Here is a 15,889-nt window from a genome sequence, read left to right on the forward strand (position 1 = left end):
GAAATCATAAGCTTTGTCCCGGTGTGAACCTGAGCCCGAAGGTGAAGGTGTTACCGGAGCCTTCTCTTGAATTTTTGTTGGGGCAGGGGCGTCGAGGTCAGTACTCACGATCCGTTGACCTAGAGTAATCGATTGGTCCTCGGCATCTGAGTGGTCTTCTTCGGAGACGCTGATGTCCTCATTTTCTGTTTGCTGCTGTTGTTGTGGAGCCTCGGGGCTTGCATCGAAGATGTCATCCGGTGCCGAAGCCATTGGTCGAGACATTATAAGACGTTGAGCCTGACGATCACATATGGTCTATTTCAATTGGAAGGAAGCACACACCTCGCAGTCTTTATCCTCATGTTCTGGAGAGAGGCAGAGGTTACAGACCTCGTGGAGATCAGTGTGTGGGAATTTCGCACCACACAGGGGGCATTTTTTCAATGGAGTTCTTTCAATTGACTGTAGGGCCTGATGGTGTCGATGGGCCCAACGGCCCGCGTTAACGACCGGAATCGGAGTTGTGATGAATACTTTGGATGCGCGTCAAAGGGAAACGCGATCGAAACAATACCGTCGAGCGGTAAGGGGTTACGCATCGAAGGGGTATCGAGTACGACACCAACCCGGAGCGCAGGGGTTTACATCCAAACCCGATGGCAGAAAAAAAACAATCTGAGAGTGGAGTCGATGCCCATGCGCACTATGATCCCAAGGAGGAGTCACCCATCTCGTGACTACAAAGAACTTCTTACAAGAGAAAAAGTGCAAACAGGCGGCCCCAACACCAGATGGCGATCTATGCACAAGTATACGATCTACAGCTCATATGCCTCGAACTCCAATCTATCTGATGGCGGTTTTGTGTATGTTTCAAGCATAGCTTCCTTGTTGTTGTTTCAAGCTCTTTTTGGCGCTCTCCTGATCAGGTGGGGAGGATACGATCTTTCTAGCAGGCTGTCACTCAGTTTAGTCGCATGAGCCTTGACATTTTTTAATTCAGTGCAATTTCTTCTTAACCTCCGGAATTGCCCTACGGGTAAGTTGTTTCTTAGGGCACGTGGGTGATAACTGTTAAAGCACAGTAGCAAGTTGCTTGACATGGGTTTCCTATATAGTTCGGAGCACAGATTCCAATCTTTGGGGTACAGTAGCAGGTCCAGAAAGGGCAACGTCGTCTTGCTGTACAGGTGAACTTGAGGTTCTTATTCCTTGAATTGAGCCAGTCGGCGAAACTCAGGAGGGATACAAGGTCGCCTTCCCAGATGACCAGAATGTTGTCTATGTACCTCTTCCATATACAAATATTCTGTTTATATGGATTCTCCAAAGGATAGATGCTAGTGGTTTCAAATTGATGCATGTACAAATTTGCCATGCTCGGCGCAAATGTGCAGCCCATGGAAGTGCCAGATGTCTGCCGGAAGAGGGATTCTGGGTACTGGAAGAAGTTCTCCTTCATTGCAAAGGTGGCTAGATCCATGATGAAGGGGGTTGGTGGGATCATGTGCAGTCTGTCCGTACACTAGACCAACACGAAAAGATAGATGTAGGCCTACGAACTCCCTTGACACTAAACAAACACATGAACTGCAACACGGAAGGAGTGATCTATCTCCTCAAATGTCCATGTAAGCTAATTTATGTAGGCATGACAACACGCAGAATAAAAACAAGACTTACAGAGCATCGCAGCTCAATCAGATGTAAGAAGACAAATACAAAACCAATGAGACACTTTCTAGACAAAGGACACACAGCCAACAACGTTTTTTGGCTTGTTTTAGACAAACCCAATCACACTGGAAATATGAACACACTGGAAAGAGCACTCTTTCACAGGAACAGCGCTTGGTCTTTAGATTAAAAAGTGACAGCAGGGGTTTTAATGATGAAATCCCCTGGAGTAGCCTATCCAGATAAACGGACACTTTGTGAACCTAACCTACAGGCATGATGACTGGAAGAGCTTGGGATGCAGGACAGCCTCAGATGGCACCCGGATGTGCAAGCCAATCCACCATGACATTTGAGCTGATTGTCTTGGGGTAATGGGGGTCTCCACCCGCCCTTGCCACTTGTGCAAGCACTGAACAGATTTAGCAACCCCTACACACTACCCCACCATCCCCATGAGCTCATGCGCGCTTCATTTTGTGAGTTTCCTGCTCACGCGTTAAACTGATCGCTAGCACTGGACTTGCGCCCATGTGTCTCACGCTTCTCAGCGGTACATCGGACGGTTTTACATGGCCCTGCCCAAAGTTGTGACCTACTTGTTAACCAACCTAGGCACTGTTGACCGAGAGCGAGGCATGACCGGTTAGAGAGATTCTGGACAAGAGCCCATGTGCCTCTTGCCTCACATTGTTTCTTAGCGACACTTTTGCTGGAATCTAGCCCTGAACCGTGTTCATGTGGGCAAGATGAATCACCTTCTGCCCGAAAGTTTAGCAGATCATTAACACCACCTTCAGCATTTGGGCACCAGAGAGAGGAACCACTATCCAGATAGGACCACAGGTCCCAGAATGCTACGCAACTTGTCACGAGTCCAAGTACGCACACACCGATGTGACGCAACAAGGACGTTACTGATGGGTACGTCATCAGACGCGCGCACCACAGCGTTATTTAGGATGTTACAGGCAGCCGCCCTCCATTCTCGCCTGACATCTCGCCAGATAACGCACCAGAACGAACAGGTAAGCCACACAACCACCCCCCTATATTGGTAATGGACTCCCATATCATAGCCGGGTTTACAACCAGCGGCCACCCGCCCCCAGGTGGTGTCGCGCTTCAGAGACAGCCGGTTACGCTATGTTTAACCCTTCACAACCGCCCCCACTGCGTTTACAATACACACAGTGGGGGAACACATAGGGGGCCTTCTAACCACGCTCCCCAGTTGGTTCCCCCCGTGCCCCAGTGGGGCTGTTGAACACTCGGTAGCTTTTCCTTGGCCTATGTAGTAACCGGAACACCCACATGGTGAAGCTGGGTTTCCTCAATTTGCGGGAGACGCTGCTTGCGGTATACAGTAGTAGGCCTATCGTCGCTTTCTTTTACCACTTTTGATTTGATGCCTCATGCCTTACTTTTGGCTGTGGCACTCCGTACATGGAGACCCTCATGACAGAAGGCATTTTCTTTTCCTTTATTTTGCTCCTTCCACTATGGCCCACTTTGCTGGTGGCAAACATACCGTGTATGGCAACCCCCTTATGGAATATTAGTTGACATGCATGACCCCCTAGGGCTGCCAGGGCTGCAGTGAATATACAAGCATCATCACCTAGGGTTGATTGAGCACAACTATGAAGAGGGCATGTACCCCTAAAGTGGGACTTCTTGGTCGGTGGATTGTGTAGGGTATGGCGGTCCTAGGAAATAGCAGTGAGTATATATTAGTGTACAATTATGATTGCAGTGCATAAGGGTGGGAAGAGCCACCCTCCACCCTAATGTTTGGATAACCACTGATAAACCAAAACAACAGTCCCTTGCACACGCCAACAGTATATATAATAAAAAATACTCTTGTTCCTCCGTTGAAACAGTCACTTCAGTTTAATCATGAGATCCTTAGCCAACACGTGTTTCGTCGCGCTTTATTGTTGTGCGCAGCGACTTCTTCAGGGCTAAGAAACAAACAAGTATATAGAAGTTGGGAGTAAAAAATATCCATCACTAACATCAGTTGTCCGTTACCCTTTGTGGCAGTATGTTTATCGCAAAGAGCGGTCAAGTATAGTCCTCGAGCCTCTGGAAACCCATGCTGTTTTACTAAAATATATCACCATTGCTGTCTCTAGACAGACTTGTGCAGTTAAAAGATGATCACTATTTCAAATAAAAATTGTCAGCAAATGAAAATAAGCCAGTTTCTGGTAAATTATTTAGTGACATCCAATCTCCGAACATTTAGCAGTGACTCTTCTAAAGTGATTTAAGAAACACGGCACCCCCTCAATGTTGCCTCAGATTAAGAAAAAAGTATATTTATAATCTAAGACGTATCTCTTTGTATGGTTCCTATCTGGAGAAAAGGTACAAGGGAAGAAAATAACGTGGTATTAAAATAACGAATGCACTAGGACAGGTGAATAGGGATTATTGTGGAAAGATATTGTAGGGAAACCAACCTCAGTTTTGGTTGTATTTCCAACCCGGAATGGGTTCTAGTACTCCAGTGACGTGTAGACCTTCCTTAACAAACCTTTGGATTGTATGAATATGTTATGTATGTTCCAACACTAGAAACTGGCTTGTTTTCATTTGCTGACAATTTTTGTTTAGAATAGCGATCATCTTTTAACTGCTCAAGTCTGTCTAGCGACAGCAATGGTGACATGTTTTAGTAAAACAGCATAGGTTTCCACAGGCTCGAGGACTATACTTGAACCGCTCTTTGCGATAAACATACTGTCACAAAGTGTAATGGACATCTGATGTTAGTGATGGATATCTTTTACTCCCAACTTCTATACACTTGTTTGTTTCTTAGCCCTGACGAAGTCGCTACGCACAACAATTGAGCGATGAAACACGTGTTGGCTAAGGATCTCATGATTAAACTGAAGTGACTGTTTCAACGGAGGAACAAGAGTGTTTTTATTATATATACTGTCGGCGTGTGCAAGGGCCTGTTGTTTTCATGTACTCCTAAAGGTAAGGTCACAAGGCACACTGACAATAAAATAAGACACATGTTTTAATAGTGTTACCACATTATGAAGTCTCGAGGAGACCATATACTGAATCATGTCCCCCACAAAGGAATAAACAGATATGCCTGCTTATTCCACCCTCGTCTGTCCTACCACTTTTCTCTCAGCAAAATACACATGCACTGAAGTTGAATATTACTAGACACAATGCTCTATGCTCTTTCAGCTGGGCACCACAAAATGGTACAAGAACATGGAGAGTGGTCTTCACAAATTCTCACCATAGGTAAGCATGATTAATACATGTTAAAATAGAGCACACGTTGAACTATGTATTACAATACCTGAAGATGGTTCCACCACACTAACATGATCATTTCTTCACAGTAAACAAATCCCTCTGAAGGGAAGAGGGTCGTTGAACACATGACCGCCTTGTTCCAGTGGTGGCCAGAATATTTTTCTTACTTTTATCACATATGCAGAGTGACTTTTCAGTTCAGGTCCTGACAAATGCCTTCTGATCCCTTTAGGGGACCTGCCAATAGCAGAAATATGTTGACCTTATAAACTAGGGTATATCTGTTGAATCCCTAGCCCTTCTGCATTTCAATTATGTCCTTGTGACCACTTAATAAAATGACAGTGGCTCCAGAGAGACATTTTTAAATCACCTATTCACTTTTTCTGCACTCTGCCCCTCATCTCTCTGTATTCTCCAACACTCATTTTTTGATGAACACCTCAGCTCCTCCCCTCCGAGGTGTCATAGCCCACACTACGGTGTGAGGAGGGAACTCATATGATGAAGCATGTCACCTAACGGTGAGTGAGGGTTCTTGTCCTGAAGGGAATCCTTCCCTTTTTCTATCATAGTACTTAGACTCTATCTTTCTTTCTTTCTTCTGACGCATAGCCAGGCGGACTTCTGTGTGTGTAGGAATTCTCTTGAGGGTTCAGTCCCCTCTGGCTTTCACAGATCTCCCTTTCTGATGCCAACTGTGTTTATGACTTGCTAAAGGGTGCCTGAGCGGACTGTCACAATGAAACATGCCTGCTGCTGGTCTATGGCACTTGCCTGAATTGTTCCCTAACGGACCCTTGCTGTCATGGCCCGCAGCACTTTCTCCAAGCCTGGTTGATCTGCACCACTGAACTGACTTAACACGTGCTCAAGTGTGTCGAAACTGACTTTGAAGAGGTTAGCTCATAGTACTTGCCCAACAGGTACCCAAGAGGACTTGGCCTATGTAACTGAAGATACTACTTCATGGCACTTGCAGACTGTGCTCCTGAATGACTGTGTCATCGCAAATTTAAGTGTGGCAGCTTGAGGCAGTGACTGAAAATACGCCCAATCAGACTGTCGCTGCAGATGGGACTATCAAGCTACTAGAATCAGCCCAACTGTTGCCACACAGACCAGAAACGGACTGCATTGCTGCCTGACCCCAAAGAGGTCTGCTCAGCTGAGCCCCTAGCTCTTCAAACACCATGAGTGGAACAATGATCCACCCAAGAGTAGTGGGTTCAGATTTTCAGATGATTCACTGTGTGGCCAGAATAGGGCCATCACTCTAATGACAGGCCATGACCCAGCTTGCAGTCACCTCCTATCTTCACAGTGTGGCTCCACATCTGCTCTAAGATTGGAGTAGAGGGCCAGTGCACCGGCAGCAATGCATCTTCCCCAAACAGAGGGAGGACCTGGACTGACACGTACTGAGGCCTTGCATGGCCTACCACGAGGACTTGCATTTGGTGAGAAACAGAAGACTGAGGGGGTGAAGCATTTTACTTGTGCCTGAGATTCACACCTGATTTGCCCTATCACTGAGAGAGAGAGGGGATGTGGAGGGTACATCTTGGGAATACCGGGCCCGTGGTACAGTGGCCCTGCGCCAGAGACTCCGAGTACCTGCATATTGTAGTGTTTTGTTTTTAAAGTGTATTAAAGTACTGCTTTTTCATAAAGACAAGCATTGCGCTGGACAATCAATTATAATGCTGCTGAGTGTTAAGTGCTGAACATGTAGTATCCTCAAAGTAAGCCCCAGTGTAGCCTGGGATTGCTCATCGTCGCTACCACTGAGAGTCAAGTGCTAATAGGGTTGTACTTGGCCTAGATTGTACAGCCATAGTAGGATGGCCCCGGGACAAAAGAGGCAAACCACTCCAGTTCAACACCTGAGGGTCATAACCCCTGATTGCCCCTCCAACAGGATCTGAAAATAACACACTACATAGAGCCAATAACTAGCAGTAGATTTTAGACCAAAACAGCTCACTTATCAGCAAGGCTGCACATGTTGAGTATCATCTTCACCTTTTCTGCTGAGAAACCAATTCTAATTAAAAGGGCACTGAAGTAATTATATGAAGTTCCCCTTCAAAACTGTTATTTACCGTTTTCCTATGTTTCTACTCAATGTATTGTATTCAGTGCTCAGCACAGTGGTCATATTTACCTATGCTTCTTGCTTCAGTTGTTTCTTGGAAACATGTATTTTTCTTATGCACTGGGCTTGGCATCACAGGGCATACTGATAGGGAGAAAAAATAAATGTTTATGTCAAATACAAAAAATGCACATAATAAAAAGCGATGGAAAATCTGAACTGAAATTACCCGTAAAGGCATGTAGTCAAGCAGCAAATTAGCCATAAAAAAGACAATAGCCTGAACAACTAACTTGGTTTGATTTATAGGATTAGGGCGTTTGTTTTTATATCAACAAATCACATGCTTGTAATCAGATTGCTTATCCAATATGTTACTTGAATGTATTATTTTATCGACACTGGGCTAAGACGTCATTGGTATTTGGACAAGATTTCGAGTTATAAATATCGGGAGACAGAAAAATTGGAAAAAAAATATTGAGAAAAAAAATTTTGTGAGGCAAAAATATCATCAAAAATATCTTTTTTTAAGATAACTAATATCATTGTTAAGTATATTGTTGTTAATATCCTCTTCAATAATATAGTTGTAAAGAATATCGCTCTTCAATTATCTTAATATGTTTAGTTCATATATTAATTTTTTGGAGTTATTTTTGTTTGTATAATTGCTAATAATACTTGTAAATATAGTTTGTAATTTTTGCAAGGTTTGCTGGGGTATAGGGTGAGAGGTTTATTAAGTAATAATTAACAATTAATTAATAATTTATAATTAATTATTTAATTGATTTTTAATTATGTAAATTATGTGATCATTATATTTTTTAGATATATTTTAGGTGTGGGTTGTTGGGCTTGTAGGGATATAGGGGGAGATGTTAAATAATGATTAACAATGAATTGTTTATATTTATTTAATAGGAAACTACATACATCATCTAATACTGATTTATTTCAGTTACATTTTAGTTGTGGGTAGGACATTACATAATAATTAACAAAAAAATAATTGTTAATTAATTAGGTAATTGATCAATTATGTAAATTATGTTATACTTATTTATGTTAGTTACATTTTAAGTGTGGACTGCTAGATTTCAAGGAGCATAGTGTTGTAAGTTATTACGACTGCGCCAACACTCTCGCCCCGCCAATAAACCCTCGAACAGACGCACCGAGAGAAAAGCCATCTGGTTCACCGCCGACCTCCAGGCATCCAAGCAGGCCTGACGTAGGCTCGAGAAGAAGTGGCACCAGGAACAGACACAGGACAGCAACACAGCTTACAAGAGTCCCATCTGCAGACACCACCAACTCATCCGAACCGCCAAAGGACCTCCTTCAAAGAGCGCATCGACAACGCACACAACAGCAAAGAGCTCTTCAACATCGTGAAGGAACTCTCCAACCCCAGCTTCAACTCCAATGACATCCCGCCATCACAAGACCTCTGCGACTCCCTAGCCACCTTCTTCCACCACAAGATCGCAGACATCCACGACAGCTTCAACAACCAGGCCCCCCCCCCCCGACAGACACCGACACCTCAGACTCACCACCTCCCAGCCACATCGACCCCCTGCTTTCCTGGGCCCACGTCAACAACGAGGACACCATCAAAATCATGAACACCATCCATTCCGGCTCACCATCCGATCCCTGCCCGCACCACATCATCAACAAAGCAAGACACCAGGATCCTCTGCAGCGTACCCCAAGGATCGTCCCTCAGCCTGACACTCTTCAACGTCTACATGACACCGCTCGCCAACATCGTCCGTTCGCACGACCTCAACATCATCTCATACGATGACGACACCCAGCTGATCCTCTCCCTCACCAAGGCCCCCACCACCGCCAAATCCAACCTCCACAAAGGATTGAAGGCCATCGCCGAATGGATGATAAACAGCCGCCTGAAACTGAACTCGGACAAGACGGAGGTCCTCATCATTGGATCCACCCCCTCCGCCTGGGACGACTCATGGTGGCCGCCTGCACTGGGAGCAGCACCGACCCCCACTGACCACGCACGCAACCTGGGGGTCATCCTGGACTCAGCGTTGGCAATGACCCAGCAAGTAAATACCTTCTCCTCCTCCTGCTTCAACACCCTCCGCATGCTCCGCAAGATCTACAGATGGATTCCCACTGGAACCCGAAGGACTGTCACCCAGGCCCTCGTCAGCAGCAGGCTGGACTACGGCAACACTCTCTATGCAGGAACCTCAGCCAAACTCCAGAAACGACTATAACACATACAGAACGCCTCTGCACGCCTCATCCTCGACATCCCCCGCCACAGCCACATCACAGCCCACCTAAAAGACCTGCACTGGCTCCCCGTCAACAAGAGGATCACCTTCAAGCCCCTCACCCACGCTCACAAAGCACTCCACAACACCGGACCAGCGTACCTCAATGAACGACTCATCTTCTACACCCCGAACCGCCAGCTTTGCTCTGCTGACCTCGCCCTCGCCACCGTCCCCCGCATCCGGCGAGCAACCGGCGGCGGCAGATCATTCTCCCACTTCGCCGCAAAAACCTGGAACACCCTCCCCATCCGCCTGCGACAGACACAGGACCTGCTAGGCTTTCAGGAGACTCCTCAAGACCTGGCTGTTCGAGCAGTAGCAGCACCACCCCCCCTGCGCTTTGAGACCCTCATGGGTGAGTAGTGCGGTCTACAAATGGATTGATTGATTGATTAAAGTAATAAATACATTTAAAACAGTTAAAATCTATATTTATTAAATTGATTAAGAATCATGTATATTGTCTACTTGCATATATATGTTAGTTAATTAATAATGTTCATATTAAGAATTTTATGTTTTTTCTAAATTAATAGGGTTATTCAAATATGTAGTGTGTTTAAAGTGAAATACTTTCCCTACTGTTGTGCAGACTGGAGAGGGAATAGTAAATCTTGCTCCTCCGAGTCCAACGCTTTCCCCATTGTTGCACAGACTGGAGTGGGAACAGTAAATTTAAACCCTCCGAAGTCCAACGCTTTCCCTATTAATGCACAGACTGGAGGTGGAATAGTGAATATTACTCCTCCTAAGTCCAATACTTTCTCTACTGTTGATATGTTTAGAGTGGGAATAGTACATTTAAACCCTCTGAAAGCCCACACTTTCCCTACTGCATAAACTGGAATGGGAATAGTATATCTATTATTCCCTGCCTCCAATACTTTTCCCAATATTGTTTAAATACATCTATTATTATTGTTTATTTTTTAAATATTATATTTATTAACACACATATATATATATATATATATATATATATATATATATATGAAAATATATATATGCTTTTTATAATATTTTTAGTAGATGTAATGTATTTTTCGATTTTAATTTCTTTTGTAAATGTTTTAATGATTTGAAATTGATTTGTTAATATTTTTCAAGTTTGATATATATGTGTATATATACATATATATGCTTTTTATAGTAGTAAAGTAAAACAAATATAAAAAAAAGTAATATAATGTCAAATATATATCTTTAACAATAGTATTAAATTATATATATGTATATATAAACATACACACAAGTGTGTGTTTATATAAGCATATATTTATAAATAATATTAATTATTCACATTTTTGTAATTTACAATATTAATTTTTATGCTGAAACATGTAACATTTACTATTTTAAATTCTTTATATATATATATATATGTGTAAATATATATAGATATAAAAAATATATATTTTGTACATTTTTAACAATATTAGTGTGAAACAAAAAGTTATTTTCTATATAGTTGTACTTACCATTATAACTATAGGGAGACAATATTTCTGACACAAAATCATTGTTACACAATATTATTGTTCTCAATATTGTGTCAGTGATCGAGTACTTTCTATATCAGCAAAGAGGAACAAACAAAGTAAGTAGTTAGCAAATATTTATTGATGACTCTGGTAGGCCCTATTGGTGGGTCTGGTCCCTGTGCCGCTACTGGCCTTTAAAGCTATCAATTTACCTATGGGAAAAACGTCTTCTGGAAGCCAACACTAGTAATACCATAAGTGGTACTGTCCGTATTGACAAAGGAGCAACTATGTACATCATAAGGAAGTTCATGCACTGAAAGCAAAGACAGACAATAACCGAATTGCAAAGGTGGCCTACTAATACAGGCCTGTATTATAGCTGAGATCAAAGTGCAAGGGATACAATGATCATTAGACAGCTTTGTCTGCAATGCTCCCAATTAGGAACCTTCAAAATGTGCCATGGTCAAACAAATGTAAAAAAGATAATGGGAAGGCATTTTTGTTTCAATAAGCACAATACATATTTTATGATTTGAAGATGTTCATGTCCAAAGAATAATAGATCACCACAAGTTGGAGGGAGATTAATTCACTATTCAGTTCTGTTGCTGTATATAGCAGGATGTTGCAGGATAAGCACTTTATGAAGGCACCTTTCTTTGTCAAGACCTGTAATCTAATTATCCCATGCAATAACACAATTCTAGCCAATTTTGTTGACCATTTATCAGTTCTAAGGTACGAGTTTAGCTGGCAGGTTGTCTAATCCACCATATCCAGTCCATTCTATTATCAACTAATTTGCCCAGACCAACATTATTCCTGTCTTTAGGTTAGTAGAGTACATGATGGATGTCTGGAGCTTTTAGAGGTTCACAAATCTCTCTATGCAGCAACTAATGATATCTGGATCACTGGGATGCAGAGTCAATGTTTAGGAACTGTTCATGGCTTTCCTCCACAGTGCATTTCTTTAGAGAGCAGAAGGAGCAGACAGTAGTCACATATCTAAGAGTTTTCTGGTGGTCTAGAGGCAGCCCATCTCAAAAGAAAGTGCTTTTTTAAGATCTTATAATCTTTCCTTGTACAAATCTATTGAGTGTCAATGGACAAGTTTGGTTTAGACTAAAAGCCTAACAAAGTGCTTTGGGGTACAAATGTTTTGCATTACATATGTTCTATTGGTATGAAAGGGAATTATTTATATTTAAGGTATTATAGAGCTTAATTTATTCTGCTTCTTGACTTTGTTACTTTGTCATTAGCATGAACTGCATCACTTATTTCTTCATATGTACTGGATATATTTGTTTTCAAAATTCCTTTTTTTTACTATAAATCCAAGGACATAACATTTCATTTTATTCCCATTATTCTTAAAATCCTTTTACTGTGATTTAAATGAATGATATCATAATCTGCTTCTAAATCTGAGCTATGGCTTCACAAGCAGAAACTGTAGAGACATTAATTACATTTGTTTATCCTTTTCTTACCGCTCCACTGCTATTATCCAGCAATAATAATGTTTTTCCTGTAACTCTTGCTGCTATGGTAATCTCAACTTGAGTTCCTGATAGTATAAAGTGTTGCTTTTACTCTAAGCCACTGTAATTAAGTAGCAAGACTGTCAGGATTTTGGGGCATGGAAAATACGTATTATTTAGGTGTTGTAATTTAGAGGGAAAGTTCTGTGGCAAGAACGAACCACCGCGGTGGAGTGCAAATTGACACTGTCACAAGCTTTCCACCAAGCTCCGGTCTCATCCCAACCTGTCCCAGTGGATATTCTACATAAATATAAAAATTGTTACATGGTCTCAGCTAGATGTAATGAGCCAATCTGGATATGAATGGAAAATATGATTTTTGCAAATATTCAAAGCATTACATAGCTGATTGCTTAAGATAACCTGAAACATACAAACATCAAATTTGTGTAAAAAAGATCTCCAATCCAGACAATTCAGATTGTTTTTTATTCCAGCGGTGTTCCAGGATAGAACCCTGAGCTTATGATCAGTGTTGGTGCTCTCACCTGGGGTATTAGAATTGTTAGTCTTGGAGGTTGGGATTTTCTCGTGCTGGACCATAGCAGGTACACCTGCAGCTTCCAAAGGGGAGCTTGACCTGGGGTGGACTAGATGTTAGGGAGTCATAAGGAATAAGAGCTAAGTTACCAGATAGATATGCACATATCCCAGGCAGATCAAAGACTCCACTAAGGGTTACAATTTGTGTCGTCCCTCGTTCTTCCTCAATATTCCAGAGAGTGCTCTGATTCAACATGCCACTATTGAATTCTCTCGTGACCCTACCAGACCCCCAGTGCCCATATTCCTGAGCAGGAGCACCTTTCTTCATAAGTCAATCAACCTCCTCTAAGGATCCAAACCTATTCCCTACTGGAATATTGAAAGAAAGGGGCCTATGGGATGGGCCCGCCGCAGGGTGTTCCAGGGTCCAATTTGTTGGGCACTGATGTTAGAGGTCCTAACTTCTCCACTGCTACACAAGTAGAAATAGCCCAGGGTGTATGCCCTAACCCCTGTATATGGTGCATGGGGACTAGAAATCTGACCTACTAGGGAGCGAACAGTCAGGGGGTTGCTAAAGTTAACAACTAAACAGTCCCCTTCAATTGACTTTCGTCTCCTATATGGACCATTATAATTTCTCCTGCCCTATCATAAGGAAACTGTCTGTGCCTTGCTACCCAAAAAAGGCACTTGTTCCTTAGATAGAGCTGCGTTTCCCTCTGGCCATTTTGGATCCCGGGTACTCCTGTCAATATCATTACATAGGGAAGTGAAGCTGGGGGGAGATTTTTATTTGGAAGAGTCACTATCCCATGACTTCTCTCAGCAGTCGCTACACGTCCACCCCAGCCCTAGACTCTGTCCGAGTGGACCTACTAAAACTTAGGTCCTTCCCTTTCAGAGCAGTAAGGCTCATGGAGGCATTGGCATGGTTCTTGAACCTGCTCGGTGGCTGGCCTTCCTGAATGGGAGAAAGTCATTCTGACTAACTCAGTACTAGAATCCTCTACCCCTCTTTCACCCATTGGCGCTTTAAGGACTGCTATACTCGAGGGACCAAATTACCTAATAGGGTTTGATCTATGCAGTTGGTCTGAGTGCTACAATCTATCTTCATAGCTGGTGCTTGGGCAGTACTATCAGGAGTGTTAGTGTGCCTATCGCAGTCCATCAAGTGACCTGTGCCCATATGGCTAAATAGTTGGGCAAACTCTTCCTTTATAACTCTCAACTGACTCTCTAAATCTGCTACCAGGTTCCTCATCCATAATGGACAATCAGAATCTGACCTAGGGATAGTAGTGTTAGATGCCATTCCCCCAGAGCTGACTAACTGACTAACTCATCTCCGCTAGGAGTAGGCTCTGGATTTTTCTTCCTCCTAGTACCTACCCCGTATCCAGGCTTACATTCCCTTTCTTCGATAGGGTGGTGGTAGTTCCGCCTTTAAGGTTTACTGGCTTCACTAAAGGTTCTCGTAATAAGGGTGAAGAAAACTCTAATAGCCTAGGTGAGACTTACACTATGCTAGGTACAAAACCAGGGGTTGCAGACTGGATGGTAGAGGGCTCCTAGTCCTGACAGAACAAAGACAGGCGCCTCTCAGTCAATTCTATTTCAGTTGTTACTGCTCCTATAGTCCTCTGGAGCATCCTGTCTATTGAGGTTTGGGCGAAGCAATAGGCACTAGGGGATGCTTTACTGCACAAGCACGCTTACCCATTTTCAAATCAGTAAGACAAATAAGACAGAGGTGGGCCTGATCCAAAGGCTAAGGTTACAAAAGAGGCACAAAATACCAGCTAGTCAGTCAGAAAGGACAAAAATATACAATTGGAATAAAGCGTTTGTTCAAAATGTAATAGTCCCATTGCTGATGACTCATCAAGTGCAGCCACAACTCACACGGTAAGTGAGTGGTTTATACTGTTGGTCAAGGAGGTACTGGGGAACAGGTTCCAGGTTCCACTACCAGGTCTTGCAAGTCAGTGTGGAAGAGTAATAGGTAGGTGGACAGTATAGTAGGCGGATACAGGACAATAAAAAGTCAAAAATGGTGGTCCAGTAGGGGTCTTACCAGCGTGATAGTCCGGAAAGATCCACACCAAGGGGGGTGGCCCTGCCTCTTCCTAGCAATGACGGGCAAGGACGGACCTGCCCTTGGGCACGTGCCACGGGAAGAGGAAGCGCTTTTGAGCGCGATGATGGCGCCTCCCCATCACCTGTGACCTGCAAGGCTCCCTGGAACTTGAAGTCCAGGGTCAGCAGCAGCCCAACGGGAGGAAAAGTAGGCAGATGGTGTTCCCTGGGATTGGAATCCCACCAGGGTATTACTGCCTGCAGCTGGATGCCCCCAAAAAGAAACAAGCATTTACAATGTAATAGGTCTCGCATTTACGCGACTTTAAGCTATTGGCATTCTAAATGAATATGCCTTTTATTTATGTTTTAAAAACGAAAATAAAAATAAAAGGCATTATCATTTACAATGTCAATAGCTCTAACTCGCATAAATGCGAGACCTATTGCATTGCAAATGCTTGTTAAACTTCACACTGTGTGGGCCTTAGGTGTACCTAATTAGTACCAGCTTCACACCCAAATATAGCAATAAGCAACAGAAAGGTGACCTGTCACCCATTGCAAAGGTCCTTCCGCTGCGCGGCAACAGGTGACACTGTATTTCTACTACCTTTTGAACTGGTTGAGCTAGAAACAATTTTTTGGGTTGAAATCTGCAGATTGTGCGGCAAATGATGGATTATTTTTCAAATGTACCATTATGCGAAACTCGCAGCGGCCGCACAATCGCATAATTCCAGTGACTGTGAACAGGATGTACATTACACTGCATGCATTTGTTTCTGACTATTGTCTGAAAAAGAGGGTGGTTCTTCAACACATGTTCATATGAGCGTACCAGCACTTCTCAGCAGGACTGCACTATGTCTGAAAGCGCACCAACACTTCTCAGCAGGACAACTC

At 43.1% G+C, this 15,889-nt stretch overlaps 1 protein-coding gene across 3 annotated transcripts in view; it reads right to left on the reverse strand.

Annotated features, from left to right (window-relative positions):
- Positions 1-15,889, reverse strand: part of LOC146859932 (uncharacterized) — a 253,741-nt gene that overhangs the window by 36,785 nt on the left and 201,067 nt on the right. For all 3 annotated transcript variants that reach the window (XM_085643675.1, XM_085643673.1, XM_085643674.1), the window contains one exon: positions 7,124-7,198. In XM_085643675.1, coding sequence (XP_085499801.1) covers positions 7,124-7,198 — 75 coding nt within the window. The remainder of the gene's footprint in view (positions 1-7,123; positions 7,199-15,889) is intronic.

This window comes from Triturus cristatus, chromosome 3_1 (assembly GCF_964204655.1).
Source record: "Triturus cristatus chromosome 3_1, aTriCri1.1, whole genome shotgun sequence".
NCBI classification, from domain to species: Eukaryota; Metazoa; Chordata; class Amphibia; order Caudata; family Salamandridae; genus Triturus; species Triturus cristatus.